At 42.5% G+C, this 20,653-nt stretch overlaps 1 protein-coding gene across 1 annotated transcript in view; it reads left to right on the top strand.

The window, feature by feature from the left end:
- LOC138762398 (protein PML-like) overlaps positions 1-20,653 on the top strand; it is a 66,841-nt gene that overhangs the window by 15,501 nt on the left and 30,687 nt on the right. The window contains exons 3-6 of the mRNA XM_069936161.1: positions 1,276-1,787; positions 10,051-10,634; positions 16,763-16,809; positions 20,453-20,636. Of these exons, the coding sequence (XP_069792262.1) occupies positions 1,276-1,787; positions 10,051-10,634; positions 16,763-16,809; positions 20,453-20,636 (1,327 nt within the window). The remainder of the gene's footprint in view (positions 1-1,275; positions 1,788-10,050; positions 10,635-16,762; positions 16,810-20,452; positions 20,637-20,653) is intronic.

Genomic DNA, 20,653 nt, shown 5'->3' with positions numbered 1-20,653 from the left:
GGAATGTGGAAATGCCTAGTTGTGTCCCCCTTGAGAAAATTACCCAGAACTTAAGAAATAAGTATGGTATGTTTTTTTTAAATATGGCAGCCATATCTACAAAATGTAGGTACATATTTTTAATTGTGTCCCATCTCACCAACGGTAAATCATGAAGATGTCAAACTTTTGGGGTAGACGATGGATCCCCAACAATTTCTCTATTTCTCTTTCTTTCTTTCCTTCTTTTTACTGCATTTCTTTGAGATTTTCTTTCTTTATTAATTTTAATGGGAGGGTGCGGGATTATAGTCATCATGTATCAGATTATTATTTCTACTCGATTCAATTTTTTCTTTGCATTTGTTGATTGCATGTTTTGATTTAAAAACATCAATAAAATATTCCAAAAAAAGACAGCATCTGTGGGTAGAAATGGTCAGTCACTGTTTCGGGTCGGGAACTTTAATCAAGAGAAAAGTGGGTGATAATCATGTCTAAGAGAAAGAATGTCGGGGTGGGATCTGGAGATGATAAGTTATAGGACAGAAGGCATAGAGAGGGGGTAAGAAAGGTTGGAGATTAAAAAAAAGGAAAAAACTAAGGAAAATTAAGGAGTAGGTAAAGCGGGGATGAAATGAGCAGGGAAGGGGTGTGGGTTGGGTTACCTAAACATCAATTTCATGCCATTGGGTTTAAGGCTGTCCAAGAGGAATATGATGTGTTGTTCCTCAAGTTTACACTTCCAGGAACTTCAAACTTAGGCCCGCAAACTGTATGCCGTAGCAAGCAAGAATTTCAATGCACCTGTACATTGTACTTATGTATACAATAACAAACTCTCATCATCTTCTCAATAATGTGGCTGACACCTTATCCTGAGGGTTATTTTGCCCAGGTAAATTACATCCTCCCATATACACCTTGAGTGGATTGAGTGGTAAAACATAATGCAGGTAATCTGCTGTGTCAGGGAAAGTCAAGCTGAGCAGAAAGCTGCCCCTTGATTTCATTCTTCACAAAGATATCTGCCTTACTTTAATCTAATACCTTGGTTTTCAAAATAATGTTTGCCCTCATTATCAAAAGATCAGTGCAACGGGTTTGTATCTAGCGCTGTCTGTTTGTATGTTTGCCTGCATTTTCTTCTGGTTCCTCCCTTTTTACAAAGATGTACAGGGTTAGTGAATTCATTGGTATTGGTCACAAAGGTGGATTTGGGGGACAGAGCTTGTTAGTTAGAAGGTTGTGCTGTTTCTCAAAAATTAAAATAATTTTTTCTTCTTCTGTATTAAGGAGATGGACTCTGGATCAGAAGCCACTCTGTCAACTGGAGGTTTGATATGTGGAGTGTGCTCTAACCTGCTGAGGAGACCCAAGCTGCTTCCATGTCTTCACAGTATCTGCCTGGAGTGCCTGGAGAATGTGTGGGCAGGGAAAAACTTGGCCACTTGTCCCATCTGCAGTGCCCCCGCAGACAGGGACGTCACCAAGATACAAGACAACGCATTCCTGGCCAATCTGTTGAGCAAACACCAGCTGTGGCAGAGGATTGGTGCAGGGTTGGGCATCTGCTGTGACCTTTGCCAGGCATGTGGCATAGATGAGCCCGCCACCTCCCTCTGCTTCCAGTGTGATCAGTTCTTGTGCCTGAGGTGCTACCACAGCCACCAGCTGTTGACTGAGAAGTTAGGGCACCTGGTGAAGTTGCTGGATAATCTGAAGGTGCTCTCCTATGAGGAATTTCTCACTCTGGTATGGAATGAGAAGCAGATTGTTTGTCCAATGCACACAGATCAACAGATCAGGTAAGAATTACCTTCTCATGCACAGTTCCAACAGGTGATCCAAACTATATTGAGTGAAACAGGAAAGTGAGCAAACGCTGTGTTTATAGTAAAACACAAAAATGCTGATTGAACTCAACAGGTCTCGCAACGTCCATAGGAGTTAAAGATATATAACCAACATTTGAAGTCGGGCTCAGGCCCGAAATGTCAGTTATAAACCTTTACCTCCTATAGATGCTGTGAGACCTGCAGAGTTCCTCCAGAATTTCTGTGTTTTTACTAGAGCCAAACTATATTCCCTTGGTGTTCAAGAATGTAAGAAACTGGAGCAGAGGGAGGCCATCTAGCATGTCGAGCCTGCTCCACCATTCAATAATCTGGCTATGAACTCAGTTTCACCTACCTGCCCATTCCTCATAACCCTTAATCCTCTTATTCTTCAAAAATTCATTAATGACCCAGCCTTCACTGGTTCCTTGGGAAGACAATTCCACAGATTTGCATCTCTCCTGAAGAAGCAGTTTCTCCTCAACTCTGTCTTAAATCCCTTCCCCCACGATTGAGACTACGTCCCCTTGTCCTAGTTTCTCCTGCCAGTAGAAATGACCTCCCTGCTTCTATCGTATCTATATCATATTTTTAAGATCACCCCCCATCTTTCTTTGCAATGAATATTGTCCCAAACTACTTAATCTCTCCTTATAAACTTTCACCCTCATTATCAGAATCAATCGGTGAACTTCCTTTACACTGCCTCCAAAACCAGTACAGTAAAAGCCCTGGTATCGGTCACCGATGGGGATTGATAGATGCTGGATAAGTATATTTTCCAGTTGCTTGAGACTTATTCTTACAATGCCTAATTAATACACTGACATTAAGAATAAACCTTTTAAAAGACAAAAGACAAACATACTATACTGTACTTACACTGAACAAACTTCTTGCACGAACATATAAATCTTAAAGTATCTTACTTTATTTTCAGTCACATTCTTTGAAAATATTTAACCATCACACCATCGCTGAATCTCCATGAAGCTGCCCAAAAGCCAAATAATAACATTATAGTGTGGGTTGTGTGCAAGCTCAGTGAAAGAACTGAGACAAGCAGGCTGTGAGCTCGTTAAGCACAACTGATTTTCTTTGAAGTTCGCACTGCAGCCTTTAAGGCCATCCAGAACCTGCCCTCGTGTACTGGAACTCGCATGCACTGACGTAAGCACATACACGTACTTCCAGTCTGTACTGGATGAGATGGACCTGCGATGCCATCTTTGCCAGGGCTGATCGCGCGTGACAACTGGGGCCAGTTCGCCGCTGCAATAATGTGTGCCGCCACACAACCCCACCCCCACCCGACCCCACCAAGAACCCATGGCCGGTGGTCTCACTGTGCATTGTAGGTGAGGTCTGCTGCTTTGGTAGCCAACCTCTACATGTACTGGTTTGAGGTGGTCCAGGGTGAAAAGTTCCTATCTGGCCTGATGTCAAGAGTGAAAGTAGATGCATTTCTCTGAAGCACCTTGTAGGGTCCTAAATAGGGATGGTGGAGGGGTGGCCAGTGTCCGCCCCTGTGAACAAACACATAGTCGCAGGTGGCAGTGTCACGATGGTGGTGGTGGTGGTGGTGGTGCGAATGATCCCATTTTGTTTCGCAGTCTTTCCAGTACGATGGCGGTGCCGGAACCTTGCCCTGGTGGTGAAGGGAAGAATTGGTCATAGACCAACTCTGCTGAGGAGGTCTTGAGGTCATCCTTCAGCACTGTGCGGATATCGAGGAGGACCCATGACAGTTCATCTACCCAGCTTGGCCTCTCCAGTCTTGCTATCAGTGCCGACAAGGCGGCGATGAAGATGCTCAACTAGTTCTTTGGACTGGGTGTGGTAGGCAGTGGTGCGGTGTAGATGGGTGCCCATGAGTTTGGAAGAGTTCATTCCAATGGGCGGAAGTGAATTTGGCCCTCCTGGTCGGTAGTTATGTGTGCTGGAATTACAAAGCGCGAGACGTAGGTGGAGAGGAAAGCTCTGGCACAAGAGTCGGTGGTGGCATCTGACCATCGGGTGAATCTCCCGAACGACCTCGGGAGACTGGCAAGGGGCCTACTTTCTTGAGGTGGACATGCTGGAACGTGCGATTCGTGCGTCAAAGTTTTGGAGGCAGGGTTTGGTGTGCCACTGAACCTTCACCGTTTGTCAGTGTGTGTAGGTTTTTGCCCATTCGCTAACTTGCTTCTGCAGCCTGTGTCAGATGAAGTGGGAGGATATCATCTGTACTGTCATTCAATTGGAGGGATGGGAAAGGCCGTGTAACATATCAAAAACCATTCATTGCCATTGGGTGGGGACAATTGGTCGGGGTTGGCCAGGGGAGATGTCACAAAGTAAAGTCACGCCATTGATATCCAGTGGGAGGTCTCAGAACTGCAGACTCATGATTGCCATCATGAAACTGTAGGTCTTGAGATCATCCTGTTAGGCTTGAGCCAGGTCGTGGTAGCTGATGCCATGTGACAGGGCATGAACATCCAGCCTGGAGAGTGCATTGGCGACCACGTTCTCTTTGCCCGAGAGAAGGTGGGTGGAGGTAGTGAATTCTGAGATGTAAGATAAGTGCCACTGATGCTGGATGGACCACGAGTCGGAGGATTTGTAGAATGCAAACTTCAACGGCTTATGGTCTGTGTAGACTGTGAAAGGCTGCCCCTCCAACAAGTAGCGGAAATGGTGGACGACCAGGTAGAGGGGTAGCAGCTCTCTGTTGACCACAGTGTACATAAGTTCAGGTGACAGCTGAAAAAGGTGAGGTGCCTCCAGGTGTTGTCCACGAACTGTTCCAGAATGCGTCAACACCGAGGGCTGTGGGCATGTCCATGTGTCGGTGGACAAGCATCGTTGGGGCAGCCAGGGCCTCTTTGGTTTTCTGGAAAGCAGCCTGCACCTCATCAGTCCACTCGAGGTCACTCTTGGAATTTGATGTTAATGCGAAGAGTGGACGCATGATACTGGCAGCTGAGGGGATGAACCTGGTGTAAATGTTCACCATGCCCACAAAGTTTTGCAGTCCTTTCAGTCATTGGTCTGCCGAACTATCAGATGGCCTTCACCTTGTTGGATAAAGGAGTGGCGCCACTCTTGGTGATTCTGTGGCCCAAGAAGTTGATTTCCTTGAGGCTGAGCTGGCACTTCACCAGGTTGACGGTGATGCCAAAATCAGCCAGTCAGTCAGAAAGCTAGCGAAGATATTTTGATGTTCTTGCTCGCTACCAGGATATTGTCCAGGTTGATGAAGAGGAAAGGCAAGTCTCTGCTGACCACGTCCATGAGGCTTTGGAAGATCTGGGCTGTGTTTTTCAGGCCAAATGACATGCAAAGAAACTCAAAAAGGCCAAAAGGGTGATGATAAAGGTTTTTTGGAGATTATCCAGCTGAACGGGGATCTAGTGGTATCCCTGGATTGGGTCGACCTTAAGAAGAAGCATGTGCCGTTGAGGCTTGCTATGAAGTCTTGGATGTGAGAGATTGGATAATGGTCTGGCATCATTGCATTGTTGAGGCATCTGTAGTCTCCACAGGGTCTCCAGCTGCCATTGAACTTGGACACCAAGTGGAGGGGAGAGGCCGATAGACTGTCGGACCGGCAGACAATACTGAGTTCTTCCATGCGCTTAAACTCTTCCTTAGCGAGATTGAGCTTGTCAGGGGCCAGACATGGTGCTCAAGAATGCACTGGCGGGCCTGTGGTTGCTTTGTGGTGCTGTATGCCATGCTTCAGCATGGCAATGGCTGGCTTGTTGGACGTGCAGAGGGGTACTGTCTGGAAGATCCGAGTGGACGAGTCGTTTGCCCTGGAGGTCTACCAATAGCCAGTGTGCCTGCAGGAAATCTGTGCCAAGAAGATGTTTGTCCATGGATGCCAGTGTGAATTGAAAGTGATCTCGCCAAAATGTACAGGGATGTGCCTCTTGCCAAAAGTTTTAATGGCGGTATTGTTAGCTGCATGTAGGGTGGGGCCATGAGGTCTCATGCATGTCTCAAATGACGTAGGGGGAATGACGCTGATTTCTGCACCCGTGTCCATGAGGAATCTGCAGCCTGAGATCCTGTCCCAGACGTGGAGTAGGCTGTACGGCTGGCCAGCCTCCATGGCCACTTATGGTGACTGACCCTGTCGTTTCCCTGAAATGAGCACAGCATGCTCCTGTGCCCCACTGTTGATGGTAGAAGCACCATTTTGGGTCAGGCTTTTCAGTTCATGGGCAGGGATGTTTTTGCTCATGTGTTGGACTGACCTTGGGTGTTGGCTTGGTCAGTGGCCTTGTAATGTGGTTGACTGTGCCTGTGGGCTCACGTTTTGAGTGGTAAAGGAAGACTGCCCATGCTGTGACCTTTCGTGGGTCACTGAAGTCCATTTAGTAGCAGCTTAATGTTTTCAAGCATTTGCTCGAGAAACACCTGCTCGAACATGAGCCAGGGTTTGTGTCCCTCTGCCAAAGTGAGCATCTCGTCCATGAGAGCAGACGGCATCTTGTCCCCTAAACCATCCAGGTGAAGGAGCCTGGCAGCCCTTTCGCGTTGTGATAGCCCTTAAGTGCTAATGAGGAGGTTCTTTGGAGCCACGTATTTACCTTCCTCTGGTGGCGCCTGGATGAGTCATCGACTCGTGAGACGGCTTCCTGGTCGAGCGAGCTGATGACATGGAAGTATTTTGTCAAATCTGAGGTTATCTGTTTGATCTGGAACTGGGCTTCTGCTTGGCCGAACCAAGTGCAGGGCCTGTTCATCCAGAATGTGGACAGCTTTAATGCAACAGCACCGACAACTGTGGGGTCCATTGTGTCGAGTCTTCAGAACTTGGAGATTTGTTGGGGTCACCAATGTATTGGGTTGTGCGTGAGCGCAGTGAAAAGAACTGAGACAGCAGTCTGTGAGCTCGTTAAGCACAAGAGATTTTCTTTGAAGTTCACACTACAGCCTTTAAGGCTGTCCGGAGCCCACCCCTCGCATACCGGAACTCATGTCATGCTGACATAAGCACGTATCCAATCTTCCGGTCTGCACTGGAAGAGACGGACCTGTGATGCCATTTTTGCCACGGCTGCCCAGCTGACGACGCACGACAAGCGGGGCCGTTCGCCACTGCATTTATGTGGACTGCCACAATAGATAATTAACCATGTTCCCTCAAGTGTACAGTTAAAGCCTCTGACCAGGGCGACTCTTACTAAGCAGGAATAAGAGAAGTTTTAAGAGACTCACCCCAATGGTGAGCGGCATCATCCACCTCTTCATCCTGGGTGACACCATTTAATTCAAACACAACTTTATTCAAACAGCTGCTACAAGCAAAGCACGACCAAGGCCCTCCACTGGCTGAATATTTGTTCCCATATTCACAAAAAGTTTATTACTTCAGGGAACATTTACTTTTACCGTTTTAAACTTGCGTATTTTTTACCCACTATTTTATTATTCATTTTAATTTTTAAAATTTATTTTCCTTGATTTTTTGCCGGTTGCTTGAATTCCGGTAGGGATTTCACTGTACATCCTTTCACAAGTCAGGACACCAGAACTTGCTTGGATTCAGGATGTGACCGCATAATTTGGAGGGAGGATTGATCCTTGGGCTGAAGGCTTATTGCACAAACTCAAGCTGAGACTGCTGTTGTAAACACGTGCTTCCTGTCCACCAGAAAAACTAAGGGATAGGAATAAAACTGGTCAACTAAATAGATAAAGAGTTGTGGGAATAGGTCTGTAGTAAATGGACTGAGAGAATTAGTAAAGACTTACAGAGTGTCAATGGATATTTGTGGTGTAGCAGTTTTGTTTATTGGAGTATTTTGGGTTCTTCATCCAAGTCTTATTAAAATATTAAGTTGCAAATGAAATTATGATTATCCTATTTTCATTAAATCTGCATTAAATTTATTAGAATAATGGCTTGACTTTATACAGTCTATTATCCAGATGTTAATTGTTTCCCAGTACTTTGGAAGTATATGATCTGTAGGATATCCCATACTCAATGAGGGAGATGTGGAAAGACTAATAGACATTGGGTGACACAGTGGTGTAGGTGAAAGTGCTGTGCCTCACCGCTCCAGTGATCCTGGTTCGATTCTGACCTCCGGTGCCATCTACATGGCATTCGGACATTTTCCTGGTGACTGCTCTGGTTTCCTCTTGTGTCCCAAATGCGTGTTAGCCGGAAGGTTAATCGGCTGCCGTAAATTGCCTCTGAGAGCGGCATTTGATAGGAATGTAGGGAAAATGACATTGGGGTTGGTTAAAAAGGGTAGCTGACGGTCAGCTCGGACCTGATGAGCCGAAGAGCCTGTTTCCCCTCTGTCTTGTCTAACACTGATATGCACTAAAGAAGAAGGCCATCAACATAACAAACCTGTGTCAACCCTCTGGAGGAACAGCCCACTGGTGCCACAAGGTCAGGCTGCAGAGACAGAAACACTGGGCCAAATGGCATGAGCAGATAGCTGACAGAAGAAATGGCGAGTTTCAGTGCAGACGGAGAAAGAGAGATGCCTGAGGCTGCAGAACTCAATGTTGAATCCGGGAAGCCAGTGGCAGATAATAAGAGCAGGATTGGATGGAGAATTAAAATGACAGGGTCTCCTGTTCAGGCGCAGCGCCATCATCCAATCTGCGTTTGGTTTTGCCCATGTGGATTACAGTGCAATACATAAAGTTGCATGAGAAACTCAGCAGATCATGAAGCATCCATCGGAAGTAAAAGGTTTTGGGCCTAAGCCCTTTGTCAGGTAGAAGCAAAATAAGGTAGGTGACTGAATTAAAAGGTGAGGAGAGGAGAGAAGGGAGAAAGGGACAGGGGAGGAGCACAGGAACTGGTGGGTACAGGTGGGAGGGTAGAAGAGAAAATAGCTGAGAAATGATGGGGAGAGGGTCGGAGATGGGCCCTGGTCGGAGAGGGAAGGGGGTGGGGAACTGGAGCAAAGGAGGCAGAGGGATAAAGAAAGAAAGAGACTCGCTTAAATGAGAGAAATGCAAGTGAATCACTGCTTCACCCAGAAGGACTGTTTGGGTCCCTGGATGGCAGGAAGAGATTAAAGGACAACCATGTCATCGCCCACAGTTGCTGGGAGGAAGGGGAAAGGAAAGAGTGGGACCAGGCATTGGTGAAAGAAGTCTTCCCTCCATAACACTGGATGTGGAGGCAAGGGGAAGATGTGAGTGGAGATGGAATCTCATTGAAGGTGGAGGGAATGATGATTGGTTGTGAAGGCTGGTGGGATGGGAAGTGAGGACCAGCCCAGAATACCAACTTGGTCAGCATAGATAAATTAGTCCAAAGGGCCTTTTCTGTGTTATATGGCTCAATGACCAGGGAAGAAGGGGGTGAGAGACTTTTTAGAATTTATTGTCATGAGCACGTCACAAAATTCATTGTTTTGCTTCAGCATTACAGGTACAAATATTGGGATGTTACATTTTTTTAAAAATTAGTGCAAAAATAAGAGAAAGTGATGTTGTATCTGTGGTTCATTGTCCATTCAGAAATATGATACAGAGGGGAAGAGCTATCTTTGTACTGCTGGGTGTTTGTCTTAAGTCTCCTGTACCTCCTTTCTGATGGAAGCAGTGTGAAGAGGGCATGGCCTGGGTGGTGAGGGTCCTTAATGAGAGAAGTTGCTTTCTTAAGACATCGCCTCTTTTTTTTAAAAATTTTTTATTTTTCACACCATAAATCACATTAGCCATGATACACACTTTTTCTTTTTCACACATATACAGTGACTTTTTCTCCCCCCCCCCTCCTCCCAAGCCACCCCCCCACCCACCCCTCCCATCCATTTTAAGACATCGCCTCTTGTAGATGTCCTCAGTGGAGTGAAGACTGATGTCCATGATAGCACTGGCCATTCACAACTCTCTATAGCTTTTACCTGCCCTGTGATTTGGCACCTCCATACCATACAGAATGCTTGCCATGGTACACTTGTAGAAATTTGCAAGAGTCTTCAGTGACTCTTCTCAAATTCCTAATGAAGAATAGCCGCTGGCGAGCTGCCTTTGTGATTCTTTGAACATGGAGGCCCCAGGATAGAACTTCAGAGATGTTGACACCCAAGAATTTGTAGTTCTTAAAACTTTTCCACTGCTGACCCCTTGATGAGGACTTGATTGTGTTCTCTTGATTTGGATGAGATGAGGTTGAGGGTTGTGGTAGAGGAAAGGTTTGCTGCTGTTGTTGCATCTCCATGGGACCACATTGATTTGTCTGTCCTCGATTTATTTTCAGTTTTTTCTGCAAGACGTGTTCAACCAGCATTTGTTGCAACTGTCTGTTGCTCCATCACATTCCGCAAGGTCACAGTTACCATGATGTTAAGCAGCAGGCTGTGCTAGAGGGGGAAATATTGAACCAAATGATGGAAACAGTACGGGAAAATTACAGTCAATTCACTGACAGCTGCTCAGAACTGATGTCCCTGAAGGAAAGAATGAATTTGATGAGGAGCGAAATCGAGGCTTCAATCAAACAACAGGCTTCTGCTGTCATGCAGGAAATCATTGATGAAGGAGACAGGTTGTTGAAGGAAGTGGAGGCAGTGCACAATGTGGAGCAGAGCAGGTTGGTTAACAACCTGACTCAAATAGTTCAGACCGTGAAAAGGATGGGTGCCGGGGACAAGCTGGCATCCGCTATTCTGAAACTTGGCACGAATGAAGAGATGGTAGAGATGTATGAGCCAATCAGATCTGCTCTGACTGCTCTGGAACAGGCCAAGCCCTTTGACATGAGCAGTGATGTCACAGTGATGGAATTCCAGGAATGCACTCTGGAAGCAAAGACTCTGCTTGGTATTCTTACACACAAAGAAGGTAAGTATTAATGTAGAAAACTTTTTTTTAAATTTTTTTAAATTTTTCACACTATAAACCACATTGATCAAGATACATACATTTTTCTTTTCAAATATATACAGTCTCGTTTTCTCCCCCCCCCTTCCCATCCCACCCTCCCTACCTCCCCTCCCATTCATTTAAAGTACAGAATCTAAGATACATTAAACCCGTCAAACAATGTTGTCACTCAATAAAAATAAACAAGAAATTCCACTGAGTCAATTCTTTTCATTTCCTTCTCCTTCTGTCATTTTAGGTGGTAGATGTCCCCAGTAGGTTTTCTCTATTGTGTTTCATGTATGGCTCCCATATTTGTTCAAATATTGTAATATTATTTCTTAAATTATATGTTATTTTTTCTAATGGAATACATTTATTCATTTCTATATACCATTGTTGTATTCTCAAGTCATCTTCCAATTTCCAGGCTGACATAATACATTTTTTTGCTACAGCTAGGGCTATCCTAACAAATCTTTTTTGTGCACCATCCAAATCAAGTCTAAATTCTTTGTTTTTTATGTTACTTAGGAGGAAGATCTCTGGGTTTTTTGGTATATTGCTTTCTGTGATTTTATTTAATATCTGGTTTAGATCTTCCCAAAATTTTTTCACTTTCTCACACGTCCAGATTGCATGAATTGTTGTTCCCATTTCCTTTTTACAACGAAAACATCTGTCAGATACTGTTAGGTCCCATTTATTTAACTTTTGAGGTGTAATGTATAGCCTGTGTATCCAGTTATATTGTATCATACGTAACCTCGTGTTTATTGTATTTCTCATGGTTCCAGAGCATAACTTCTCCCATGTTTCCTTCTTTATCTTTATGTTTAAATCTTGTTCCCATTTTTGTCTAGTTTTACCATTTGTTTCCTCATTCTCCTTTTCTTGCAGTTTAATATACATATTTGTTATAAATTTTTTGATTATCATTGTGTCTGTAATCACATATTCAAAATTACTTCCCTCTGGTAACCTCAGACTGCTTCCCAATTTGTCCTTCAAGTAGGATTTCAGTTGGTAGAATGCCAACACTGTATCTTGAGTTATATTATATTTATCCTTCATTTGTTCAAAGGATAGTAATTTATTTCCTGAGAAGCAATTTTCTATTCTTTTGATCCCTTTTTTCTCCCATTCTCTAAAGGACAGGTTATCTATTGTAAAAGGGATTCGTTGATTTTGCATCAGTATTAGTTTTGGTAATTGGTAATTTATTTTATTCCTTCCTACATGAATCTTCTTCCAAATATTGAGCAGATGATGTAATACTGGAGAATTCCTACGTTGTACCAATTTTTCATCCCATTTATATAATATATGTTCAGGTATCTTCTCACTTATTTTATCTAGTTCTAATCTAGTCCAATCTGGTTTTTCCCTTGTTTTATAAAAATCTGATAGGTATCTTAATTGTGCGGCTCTATAATAATTTTTAAAGTTTGGCAGCTGTAAGCCTCCTTGTTTATACCATTCTGTTAATTTATCTAGTGCTATCCTCGGTTTCCCCCCTTTCCATAAAAATTTCCTTATTATTTTCTTTAACTCCTTGAAGAATTTCTCCGTCAAGTGTATTGGCAATGCCTGAAATAGGTATTGTATCCTTGGGAAAATGTTCATTTTAATACAGTTTATCCTTCCTATTAGTGTTAGTGGTAAGTCTTTCCAATGCTCTAAGTCGTCCTGTAATTTTTTCATTAGTGGATAATAACTGAGTGTATATAGATGGCCAAGGTTTTTATTTATTTGTATACCTAGGTATCGTATTGCTTGCATTTGCCATCTGAATGGTGATTCCTTCTTAAATTTTGAGAAATCCGCATTATTCATTGGCATTGCTTCACTTTTATTTGCGTTAATCTTGTATCCCGACACTTCTCCATATTCCTTCAATTTCTTATGTAATTCTTTTATTGATATTTATGGTTCTGTTAAGTATACTATAACGTCATCTGCAAATAAACTGATTTTATATTCCTTCTCTTTTATTTTTATCCCTCTTATTTTATTTTCTGTTCTTATCAGTTCTGCCAGTGGTTCTATAGCTAATTCGAACAGTGAGGGAGATAGTGGACATCCCTGCCTAGTTGATCTGCTTAATTTAAATTGGCTTGATATATAACCATTTACTGTCACCTTCGCCAATGGTCCCTTATATAATGCTTTAATCCAATTAATGTATTTCTCAGGTAGGTTGAACCTCTGTAGTACTTTGAATAAATAATTCCATTCTACTCTGTCAAAGGCTTTCTCTGGGACTAAGGCAACGCCACTATTGGCGTCTTGTTTCCTTGAACTGCATGGATTAAGTTAATGAACTTACAGATATTGTCCGTTGTTCGTCTTTTCTTAATAAATCTTGTTTGATCTAGTTTTACTATTTTTGGTACATAGTCAGCTAATCTGTTTGCTAATAGTTTAGCTATTATCTTATAATCTGTGTTAAGTAAAGATATTGGTCTATATGACGCTGGTGCGAGTGGATCATTCCCTGTCTTTGGTATTACTGTAATTATTGCTGTTTTGCATGAATCTGGTAAGCTTTGTGTTTTATCAATCTGGTTGATTACTTCCAGGAGGGGAGGAATTAATAAGTTTTTAAATGTTTTATAGAATTCTATTGGGAATCCATCCTCTCCTGGTGTTTTATTATTTGGTGGTTTTTTTATTATCTCTTGTATTTCTACCATTTCAAATGGTTCTGTTAATTTGTTTTGTTCCTCTATTTGTAATTTTGGTAGTTCAATTTTAGTTAAAAATTTGTCTATTTTGTCTTCTTTCTCTTCGTTTTCAGTTTGGTATAATTGTTCGTAGAATTCTCTGAAGTTTTCATTAATCTCCGTTGGATTATATGTGATTTGTTTGTCTTTTTTCCTTGATGCCAATACTATTCTCTTAGTTTGTTCTGTCTTAAACTGCCATGCTAGAATTTTGTGCGTTTTTTCTCCTAGTTCATAATATTTCTGTTTTGTCTTCATTATGTTCTTCTCCACCTTATATGTTTGTAGTGTTTCATATTTTATTTTTTTATCTGCCAATTCTCTTCTTTTAGTTGTGTCTTCCTTCATTGCTAATTCTTTTTCTATATTTACTATTTCCCTTTCCAACTGCTCTGTTTCCTGATTGTAGTCCTTCTTCATCTTGGTTACATAACTTATTATTTGCCCTCTGATGAATGCTTTCATTGCGTCCCATAGTAAAAACTTATCTTTCACTGATTCCGTATTTATTTCAAAGTACATTTTAATTTGTCTTTCAATTAATTCTCTAAAATCCTGCCTTTTCAGTAGCATGGAGTTTAATCTCCATCTATACATTCTTGGAGGGATGTCCTCTAACTCTATTGTCAATATCAGGGGTGAGTGGTCTGATAATATTCTAGCTTTATATTCTGTTTTTCTTACTCTGTCTTGCATACGAGCTGATAACAGGAATAGATCTATTCTTGAGTATGTTTTATGTCTACCCGAATAATATGAATATTCCTTTTCCTTTGGGTGTTGTTTCCTCCATATATCCAAAAGTTGCATTTCTTGCATCGATTTAATTATAAATTTGGTTACTTTGTTCTTTCTGTTAATTTTTTTCACAGTTTTATCCATGTTTGAATCCAAATTAAGGTTGAAATCCCCTCCTATTAGTATGTTCCCTTGCGTGTCTGCTATCTTCAAAAAAATATCTTGCATAAATTTTTGATCTTCTTCGTTAGGTGAATATACATTGAGTAAATTCCAAAACTCCGAATATATCTGACATTTTATCATTACATATCTCCCTGCTGGATCTATTATTTCCTCTTCTATTTTAATTGGTACATTTTTACTGATTAATATAGCTACTCCTCTAGCTTTTGAATTATATGACGCTGCTGTTACATGTCCTACCCAATCTCTCTTTAATTTCTTGTGCTCCATTTCAGTTAAATGTGTTTCTTGCACGAATGCTATATCAATTTTTTCTTTTTTCAGTAAATTTAGCAGTTTCTTCCTTTTGATTTGGTTATGTATTCCGTTAATATTTAAAGTCATATAGTTCAACGTAGCCATTTCATACTTTGTTTATCTTTCCTTTCTGTTTCCTCATCATCATCTTTCCTTCTTATCTATTTCTGCTTTCTTGTTTTGAACACTTTATAAGACAACATTTCTAAAACATCAAACATTTCCCTTATTCTCCTATCTAAAATTTCTTTAACCCCACTATCCCCTCCCCTTCCTGAGTTGCCCTTTATCCCTTGTCGGGCAACCACATCTCCCCTCTCCATTTGGATTTGCGAATTCACTCGCAAACGTCAACTGATTTCGCAGTGACCGTAACTCCTCCCCACCCAGCCCCCCCAGAAAAGATTTTAATTTTCATATATAACAAAGGTCACTCTCTTAATTCCCTCCTTACTTCCTCTCTTCCCTTTCTTTCCCTTATTAATTCTTATCTGTACTCTATATATTTTCCTTTAAATACGGATACACTCATGTACACACATATATACATACACACACACACATATATATATATATATATATATATATACCCATATACACACATACATATAGTTCGTGGTCATTTTTACTCTCGTTACATGTCTTCATCTCTCGTCTGTTTTGTAGTTGTTCTGCAAATTTTCGTGCTACCTCCGGATCCGAGAACAGTCTGCTTTGCTGCCCCGGAACAACTATTCTAAGCACCGCTGGGTACCCCAGCACAAATCTATATCCTTTCTTCCATAGGATCGCCCCTGCTGTATTAAACTCACTTCTCTTCCCCAGGAGTTCAAAACCTATGTCTGGATAGAAAAAAATCTTTTGACCTTTGTTTTCCTTTCTTCTTCTCTTCTTCCCATTGCTTTCGACTTTTCTTTCTTTGCTGCCATCTTCTTCCCACCTTTACTTTCACTTTATTTTAATTTTTATGTTTGTGCCTTTGTGTTTTGTGTGTTTTTTTTAAACTTTTCCGGAGAGGGCTGGAGTTCCCCGACTGGCCACTACTCCATCACGTGACTCCTCCCAATGTAGAAAACTTGGGGTGAGGATTGAGGGGAAGTTGGTTGCAGTGAGTGCTGATGTTATCACAATATTAATACAAACAGGAGTAAAATGTCCTGCAGTCCAATACAGTCTTGTGAAGGACTAGCACAGAGCAGAGGAAGAGTTACCCTGAATCTCGCTGGGCCCTGTTCGGTTCACATTCAGGTTTATTGTCACTTGTATCAAGATGCAGTATTAGTGTTTGTAACACAAACTAGTCATCACGTACATAATCAAACAAGTAAGACACAGTACAGAAGGGCAGAGTTACAGAGAGAGATCAGTTGTACACGTTAAAGGCAGCATAGTTTTGCAAATCATGGTTCATCCAAGAGATCTATAACAGGAAAGAAGCTGTCCTTAAATCTGGTGGTGCATGATCCTATACTCACGAATCTTTTTGCTGATGGAAGGGAGGGTAAAGAGAGTGTGGCCAGGGTAAAATGAAGCTTTTAATATGTCAGCTACTTTTCCAAGGCAGCAGGAGGTCTGGATGGGGAGGGAAGGATGAGTAGGTGTGATGGTCTGAGCCATGTTCACAGCTCTGCGGTTCCTTGTGGTCTTAGGTGTAGCAGTTCCCGTCTCACGCAGTGATGCCCCCTGATAGTTGGCCACTTAACACTGAGATGAGGGAGTAATTCTTCAGCAGGGTGGTGAACCTTTGGGGCTTTGCCTTGGAGTCTGTGGCTGCTCATTCATTGTGAATACTGAGGGACCTGGGAGGCCTGGACCTTGGGCAAGAAGATGGAGTGGTTAGAGATGGCAATCTTACTCAAGAGCAGAACAGATGTTTCTTGATTCTGCTTTTTATATATCCACATCAGGGAGTTTGATGGGGAAAGGTAGAGGGGATATTCTTTGTAATCAATCCCTGGTGCATCTGCCCAGGTTAAACAGAGTGGGATTGATTGATAATATGCCAAGGAGCACGAGCACTTTCTTAAATACTGCCATGCCACACATTGCCCAGAGTTCTAACTGAGCGAAGCATCTCTCTGACAGCTCATTGGTAATTTTGACCATGTGATGCTTCTTTCTGCTGAGCCTTCGGGATTGATGGTCTTTTGTTGCTTTCAGAGCAGAGAGAGGGAGCGGGAGACCCAGAAATTGAGAAGTCTGTGCAGGTACGTTGTAATTGGAAACTGTGATCCAATTTGTTAACCATTGTGCCTAACTTTGTAGTCTTACGTGTAGGGCAAATTTAAAGCTCAGAGAATATGTGGAAGATAAGTCGTCAGTGAACAATGGGTCTGCTTTTACTCCTTTGCTGGTTCAATGGCAGTGTCAATAGCTTTGAAGTTCACTGAAAGATGCCTGCCTGAAAACAGGATGGACTGCTATAATGGAGCCCATCGTGGATGGATGTCATACTTCAGTGGATGATGCGATGGGAGTTGCAGTTCATAATATAGAACATGACCACACAGTACAGACCCTTCAGCCACAATGTTGTGGTGACCTACTCCACAACAGTCTAATTTTTCCTGGCCTCACACCCATAACTCTTTTTTTTCTTTCATTTTTGTATCTACCTAAGAGTCTTTTGAATGTCTATTGTACCAGCCTCCAGCACCCGCCTGGACAATGCATTCCAGGCACCCACCACTCTCTGATGGGAAAAAAAAACTTACCTCTGACATCTCCCCTAAACTTTCCTCCACTCACCATGAACAGATATCCTCTGATATTTGCTGTTGTCTCCCTAAATGATTACTGACCAGTGGCACTCATATCCACAGTGATGAGGTGTTGAGAGGCTGGTGTTGAAGCATATCAGCTCCTGCCTCAGCAGTGACATAGATCCATTCCATTTTGCTGACCAAGCAACAGATGTACAGCAGATGCCATCTCACTGACTCTATACAAAGCTCTGGTTCACCTAGATAACAAAAGTACATACTTTAGGATTCACTTTATTGACTACAGTTTGGCATTTAACACCATCATCCCATCAAAACACAAACCAACAACCGCCAAGATCTGGGCCTCAACACCCCACTGTGTAATTGAATCCCAGATTTCCTCAACTCCAGACCACAATCTGTGTGGATTGGCAAGAACATCTCCTCCACAATCTCCATCAGTACCTAGGTCCCTGCTCAACTCATTTTTTTACATTTATGTGTGGCTCGGAACGATAACACCACCGTTCGCAAACTTGCTGATGATGCCACCATAGTGGGTGTATTAAAAAGCCAATGAGTCAACATGCAGGAGAGAGATTGAAAACTTGCCTGAATGGTGAACTAATAGCAACCTCTCACTCAAGGTCACCAAAACCAAGGAGCTGATTGTAGACTTCAGGAGAGGGAAATCAGAGGTGTATGACCCAGTGAACATTGGAGGATCAGAAGTGGAGAGGGTGAGCAAGATTAAATTGCTCTGAGTCATTATCTTGGAGGACCTTTCCTAGGACCATCATACCAATGTCATCATGAAGAAAGCACCTGTACTTCCTCAGGAGTTTGCGGAGGTTTAGTATGTTATCGGCAACCTTGGCAAACTTCTACAGATGTGTAGTGTGCTGACTGCAGCATCATGGCCTGGTATGGGGGCACCGATACCTCTGAGCGTAAAGCTCTGCAAAAGATAGGGACACAGCCCAGACAAAACTCTCCCCACCATTGAGAAAACCAACATGGAACACTGCCATCGGAGAGCAACAGCAATCATGAAGGATCCACAACACTCAGGCCATGCTCTATTCTTTGTGCTGTCATCGGTAAAGGTGTATCGGTGCCACAGGACTCATTCCTCCAGGTTCGGAAACAGTTGCTACCCCTCAACCATCAAACTCCTAAATAACAGAATCACTTAAAGACTTTTACATTTATTACTGAATTTTTTTTTCTGTATTGCAGTTTGTTTACATTATTCTTTGTTTACATATACATATTTTTTCTTGAGTTCAGTTTACAGTTGCCGATGAGTAGAAATTCTGCCTGGCCTGTGGGATACAGAATCTCAGGTTGTATGTGATGTCATGTATGTACTCTGATAATAGCTTTGTACTTTGTCACTCCAGGAAAAAGATGCTGACTGTCCAGCCAATCTCAACCCCTCATAATCTTGTATACCTTTTTGAAGTCACCTCTCCCCCTTCATTGTTCCAAAGAGAAAAACAACCCCTGGCTCTTGCTTCATAAGACATGTTCTCAAATTCAGACAACATTCTGGTAAGTCTTCTCTGCACCCTCTTCAAAACATCTATATCCTTCCTGTAATGAGGTGACCAGAAATGAACGCAACATTCCAAGAGTGGTTGAACCAGAGTTTTATAGAGTTGCAACATTACCCCATGGCACTTAAACTCAAGCTCCCGATGAATGAAGGCCAACACACAATACATTTTCTTAACCACCTGATCTACTTGAGCAGTCACCTTGAGGGATCTATGGATCTGGAATTGAAGTGGGTCTTTATAGCAGCAGTCCCCCGAAGATGTACAGAGGCAGCTGTTGCTGGGGACACAGGACAATGTAGCCCTTACCCTGACACTGTCCTGTGTGAACTTCCTGCCCTCTGCCCTTTGTTTACAAACCTCCTCTGGGGCCACATTTCCATAGTTCCCACAACAATAGCCTTATAATCCTTATGGAAGAACAATATTGCCAAAAGTCCATGGTCAGCAAATAGCCAGCCCTGACCTCCAATTGGCTTTGAAACAGGAAGGTTGATACATGCACTACTTGCTGTTTGAAGGTGATGGTTCCTTTAAGTGACGTGACAACTGGCCTTTCAAATGTGATGGTGAGTGGCCCTTTAAATGAGATATCAATAGATCCTTTAAATGTGAAGGTGAATGTCCTTGAGACAGGCAGAGGACCATCCTGACCACCCATAGCTGGGTTTTGTTGCCTGGTGGGCTCTAAACAATCACCAGTCTGAGGTTGGGGAGGGAACATGATGGAGATGTTGTGGATCATGTAGAAGGGTGTCGTAAGGTCACAACAAGATATAGACAGGTTGCAGAGTTGGGCAATGATGTGACAGATGGAATTTAATCCAGACATGTATGAAGTGATGCACTTTGGAAGGTCAAACTTGAAGCCAGTTTAAGTGGTTAATATCAGGAATTTTAACAGTGTGGTGGAACAGAGGAACCTTGTGGTCCAGATCCATAGATCCCATGCAAATTGCCATGCAAATTGATAGGGTAGTTAGGGTTGTTAAGAAGGCTTATGGTGTATCAGCCTTCATTAGTCAGGGGATTGAGTTCAGAAGCCATGAGGTAATGTTGCGGCTCTATAAAACTCTGGTTAGACCACATTTGGAATATTTCATTCAGTTCTGGTCGCCTTATTTCAGAAAGGATGTAAATGCTTTCGAGATGGTACAGAGATTTATGAACATGTTACCTGGATTGGAGAACACATTTTATGAAGTAAGGTTACTAGAGTAACAAAGGATGAGAGTTGACTTAATAAAGAGGCTTAGGTTGGATTTACATCCAGCACTTTTTTTCCCAGGGCACAATAGCAAATACTAGAGGATATCTGTTTAAGGTGAGTGAAGGAATGTTTAGGGGAAATGTCCGAGATACACAGAGAGTTGTGGATGCCTGGAATGCTTTGCTAAGAATGGTGGTAGAGAGTAAGGAGAGACTTTATCAGATGTGAGGGAGAAAAGGGTTAGATTGTTGTGCAGCCAGTTTACATAGGTTGGCACAACATAGTGGGCTGAAAGACCTGTACTGTAGTTTCTAAAATGGGCTTCTGAAGGCCAGTGATTCTTCCTATTGTTCAATAACTGTTCTTTTGTATCCAGGAAGCTTTGGTAAATCGAGTACCCAAAGGACTTGAAGAAAGTACCATGGGTGGTCAGCAACAGACCTGGAAAACGGAACACAACTACTATGTGAGCGTCAGACACCCATCACTTCCCTTGCCAGACAGCACACAGCAGATCACACTCGATGTTTCCAGCGATGAGACCCAGCTATCTTCTTCAGGTCAGGCTGCAACCTTT

This window comes from Narcine bancroftii, chromosome 4 (genome assembly GCF_036971445.1).
Source record: "Narcine bancroftii isolate sNarBan1 chromosome 4, sNarBan1.hap1, whole genome shotgun sequence".
Taxonomy (NCBI): Eukaryota; Metazoa; Chordata; class Chondrichthyes; order Torpediniformes; family Narcinidae; genus Narcine; species Narcine bancroftii.
This window is presented reverse-complemented; position numbering and strand designations above follow the sequence as displayed.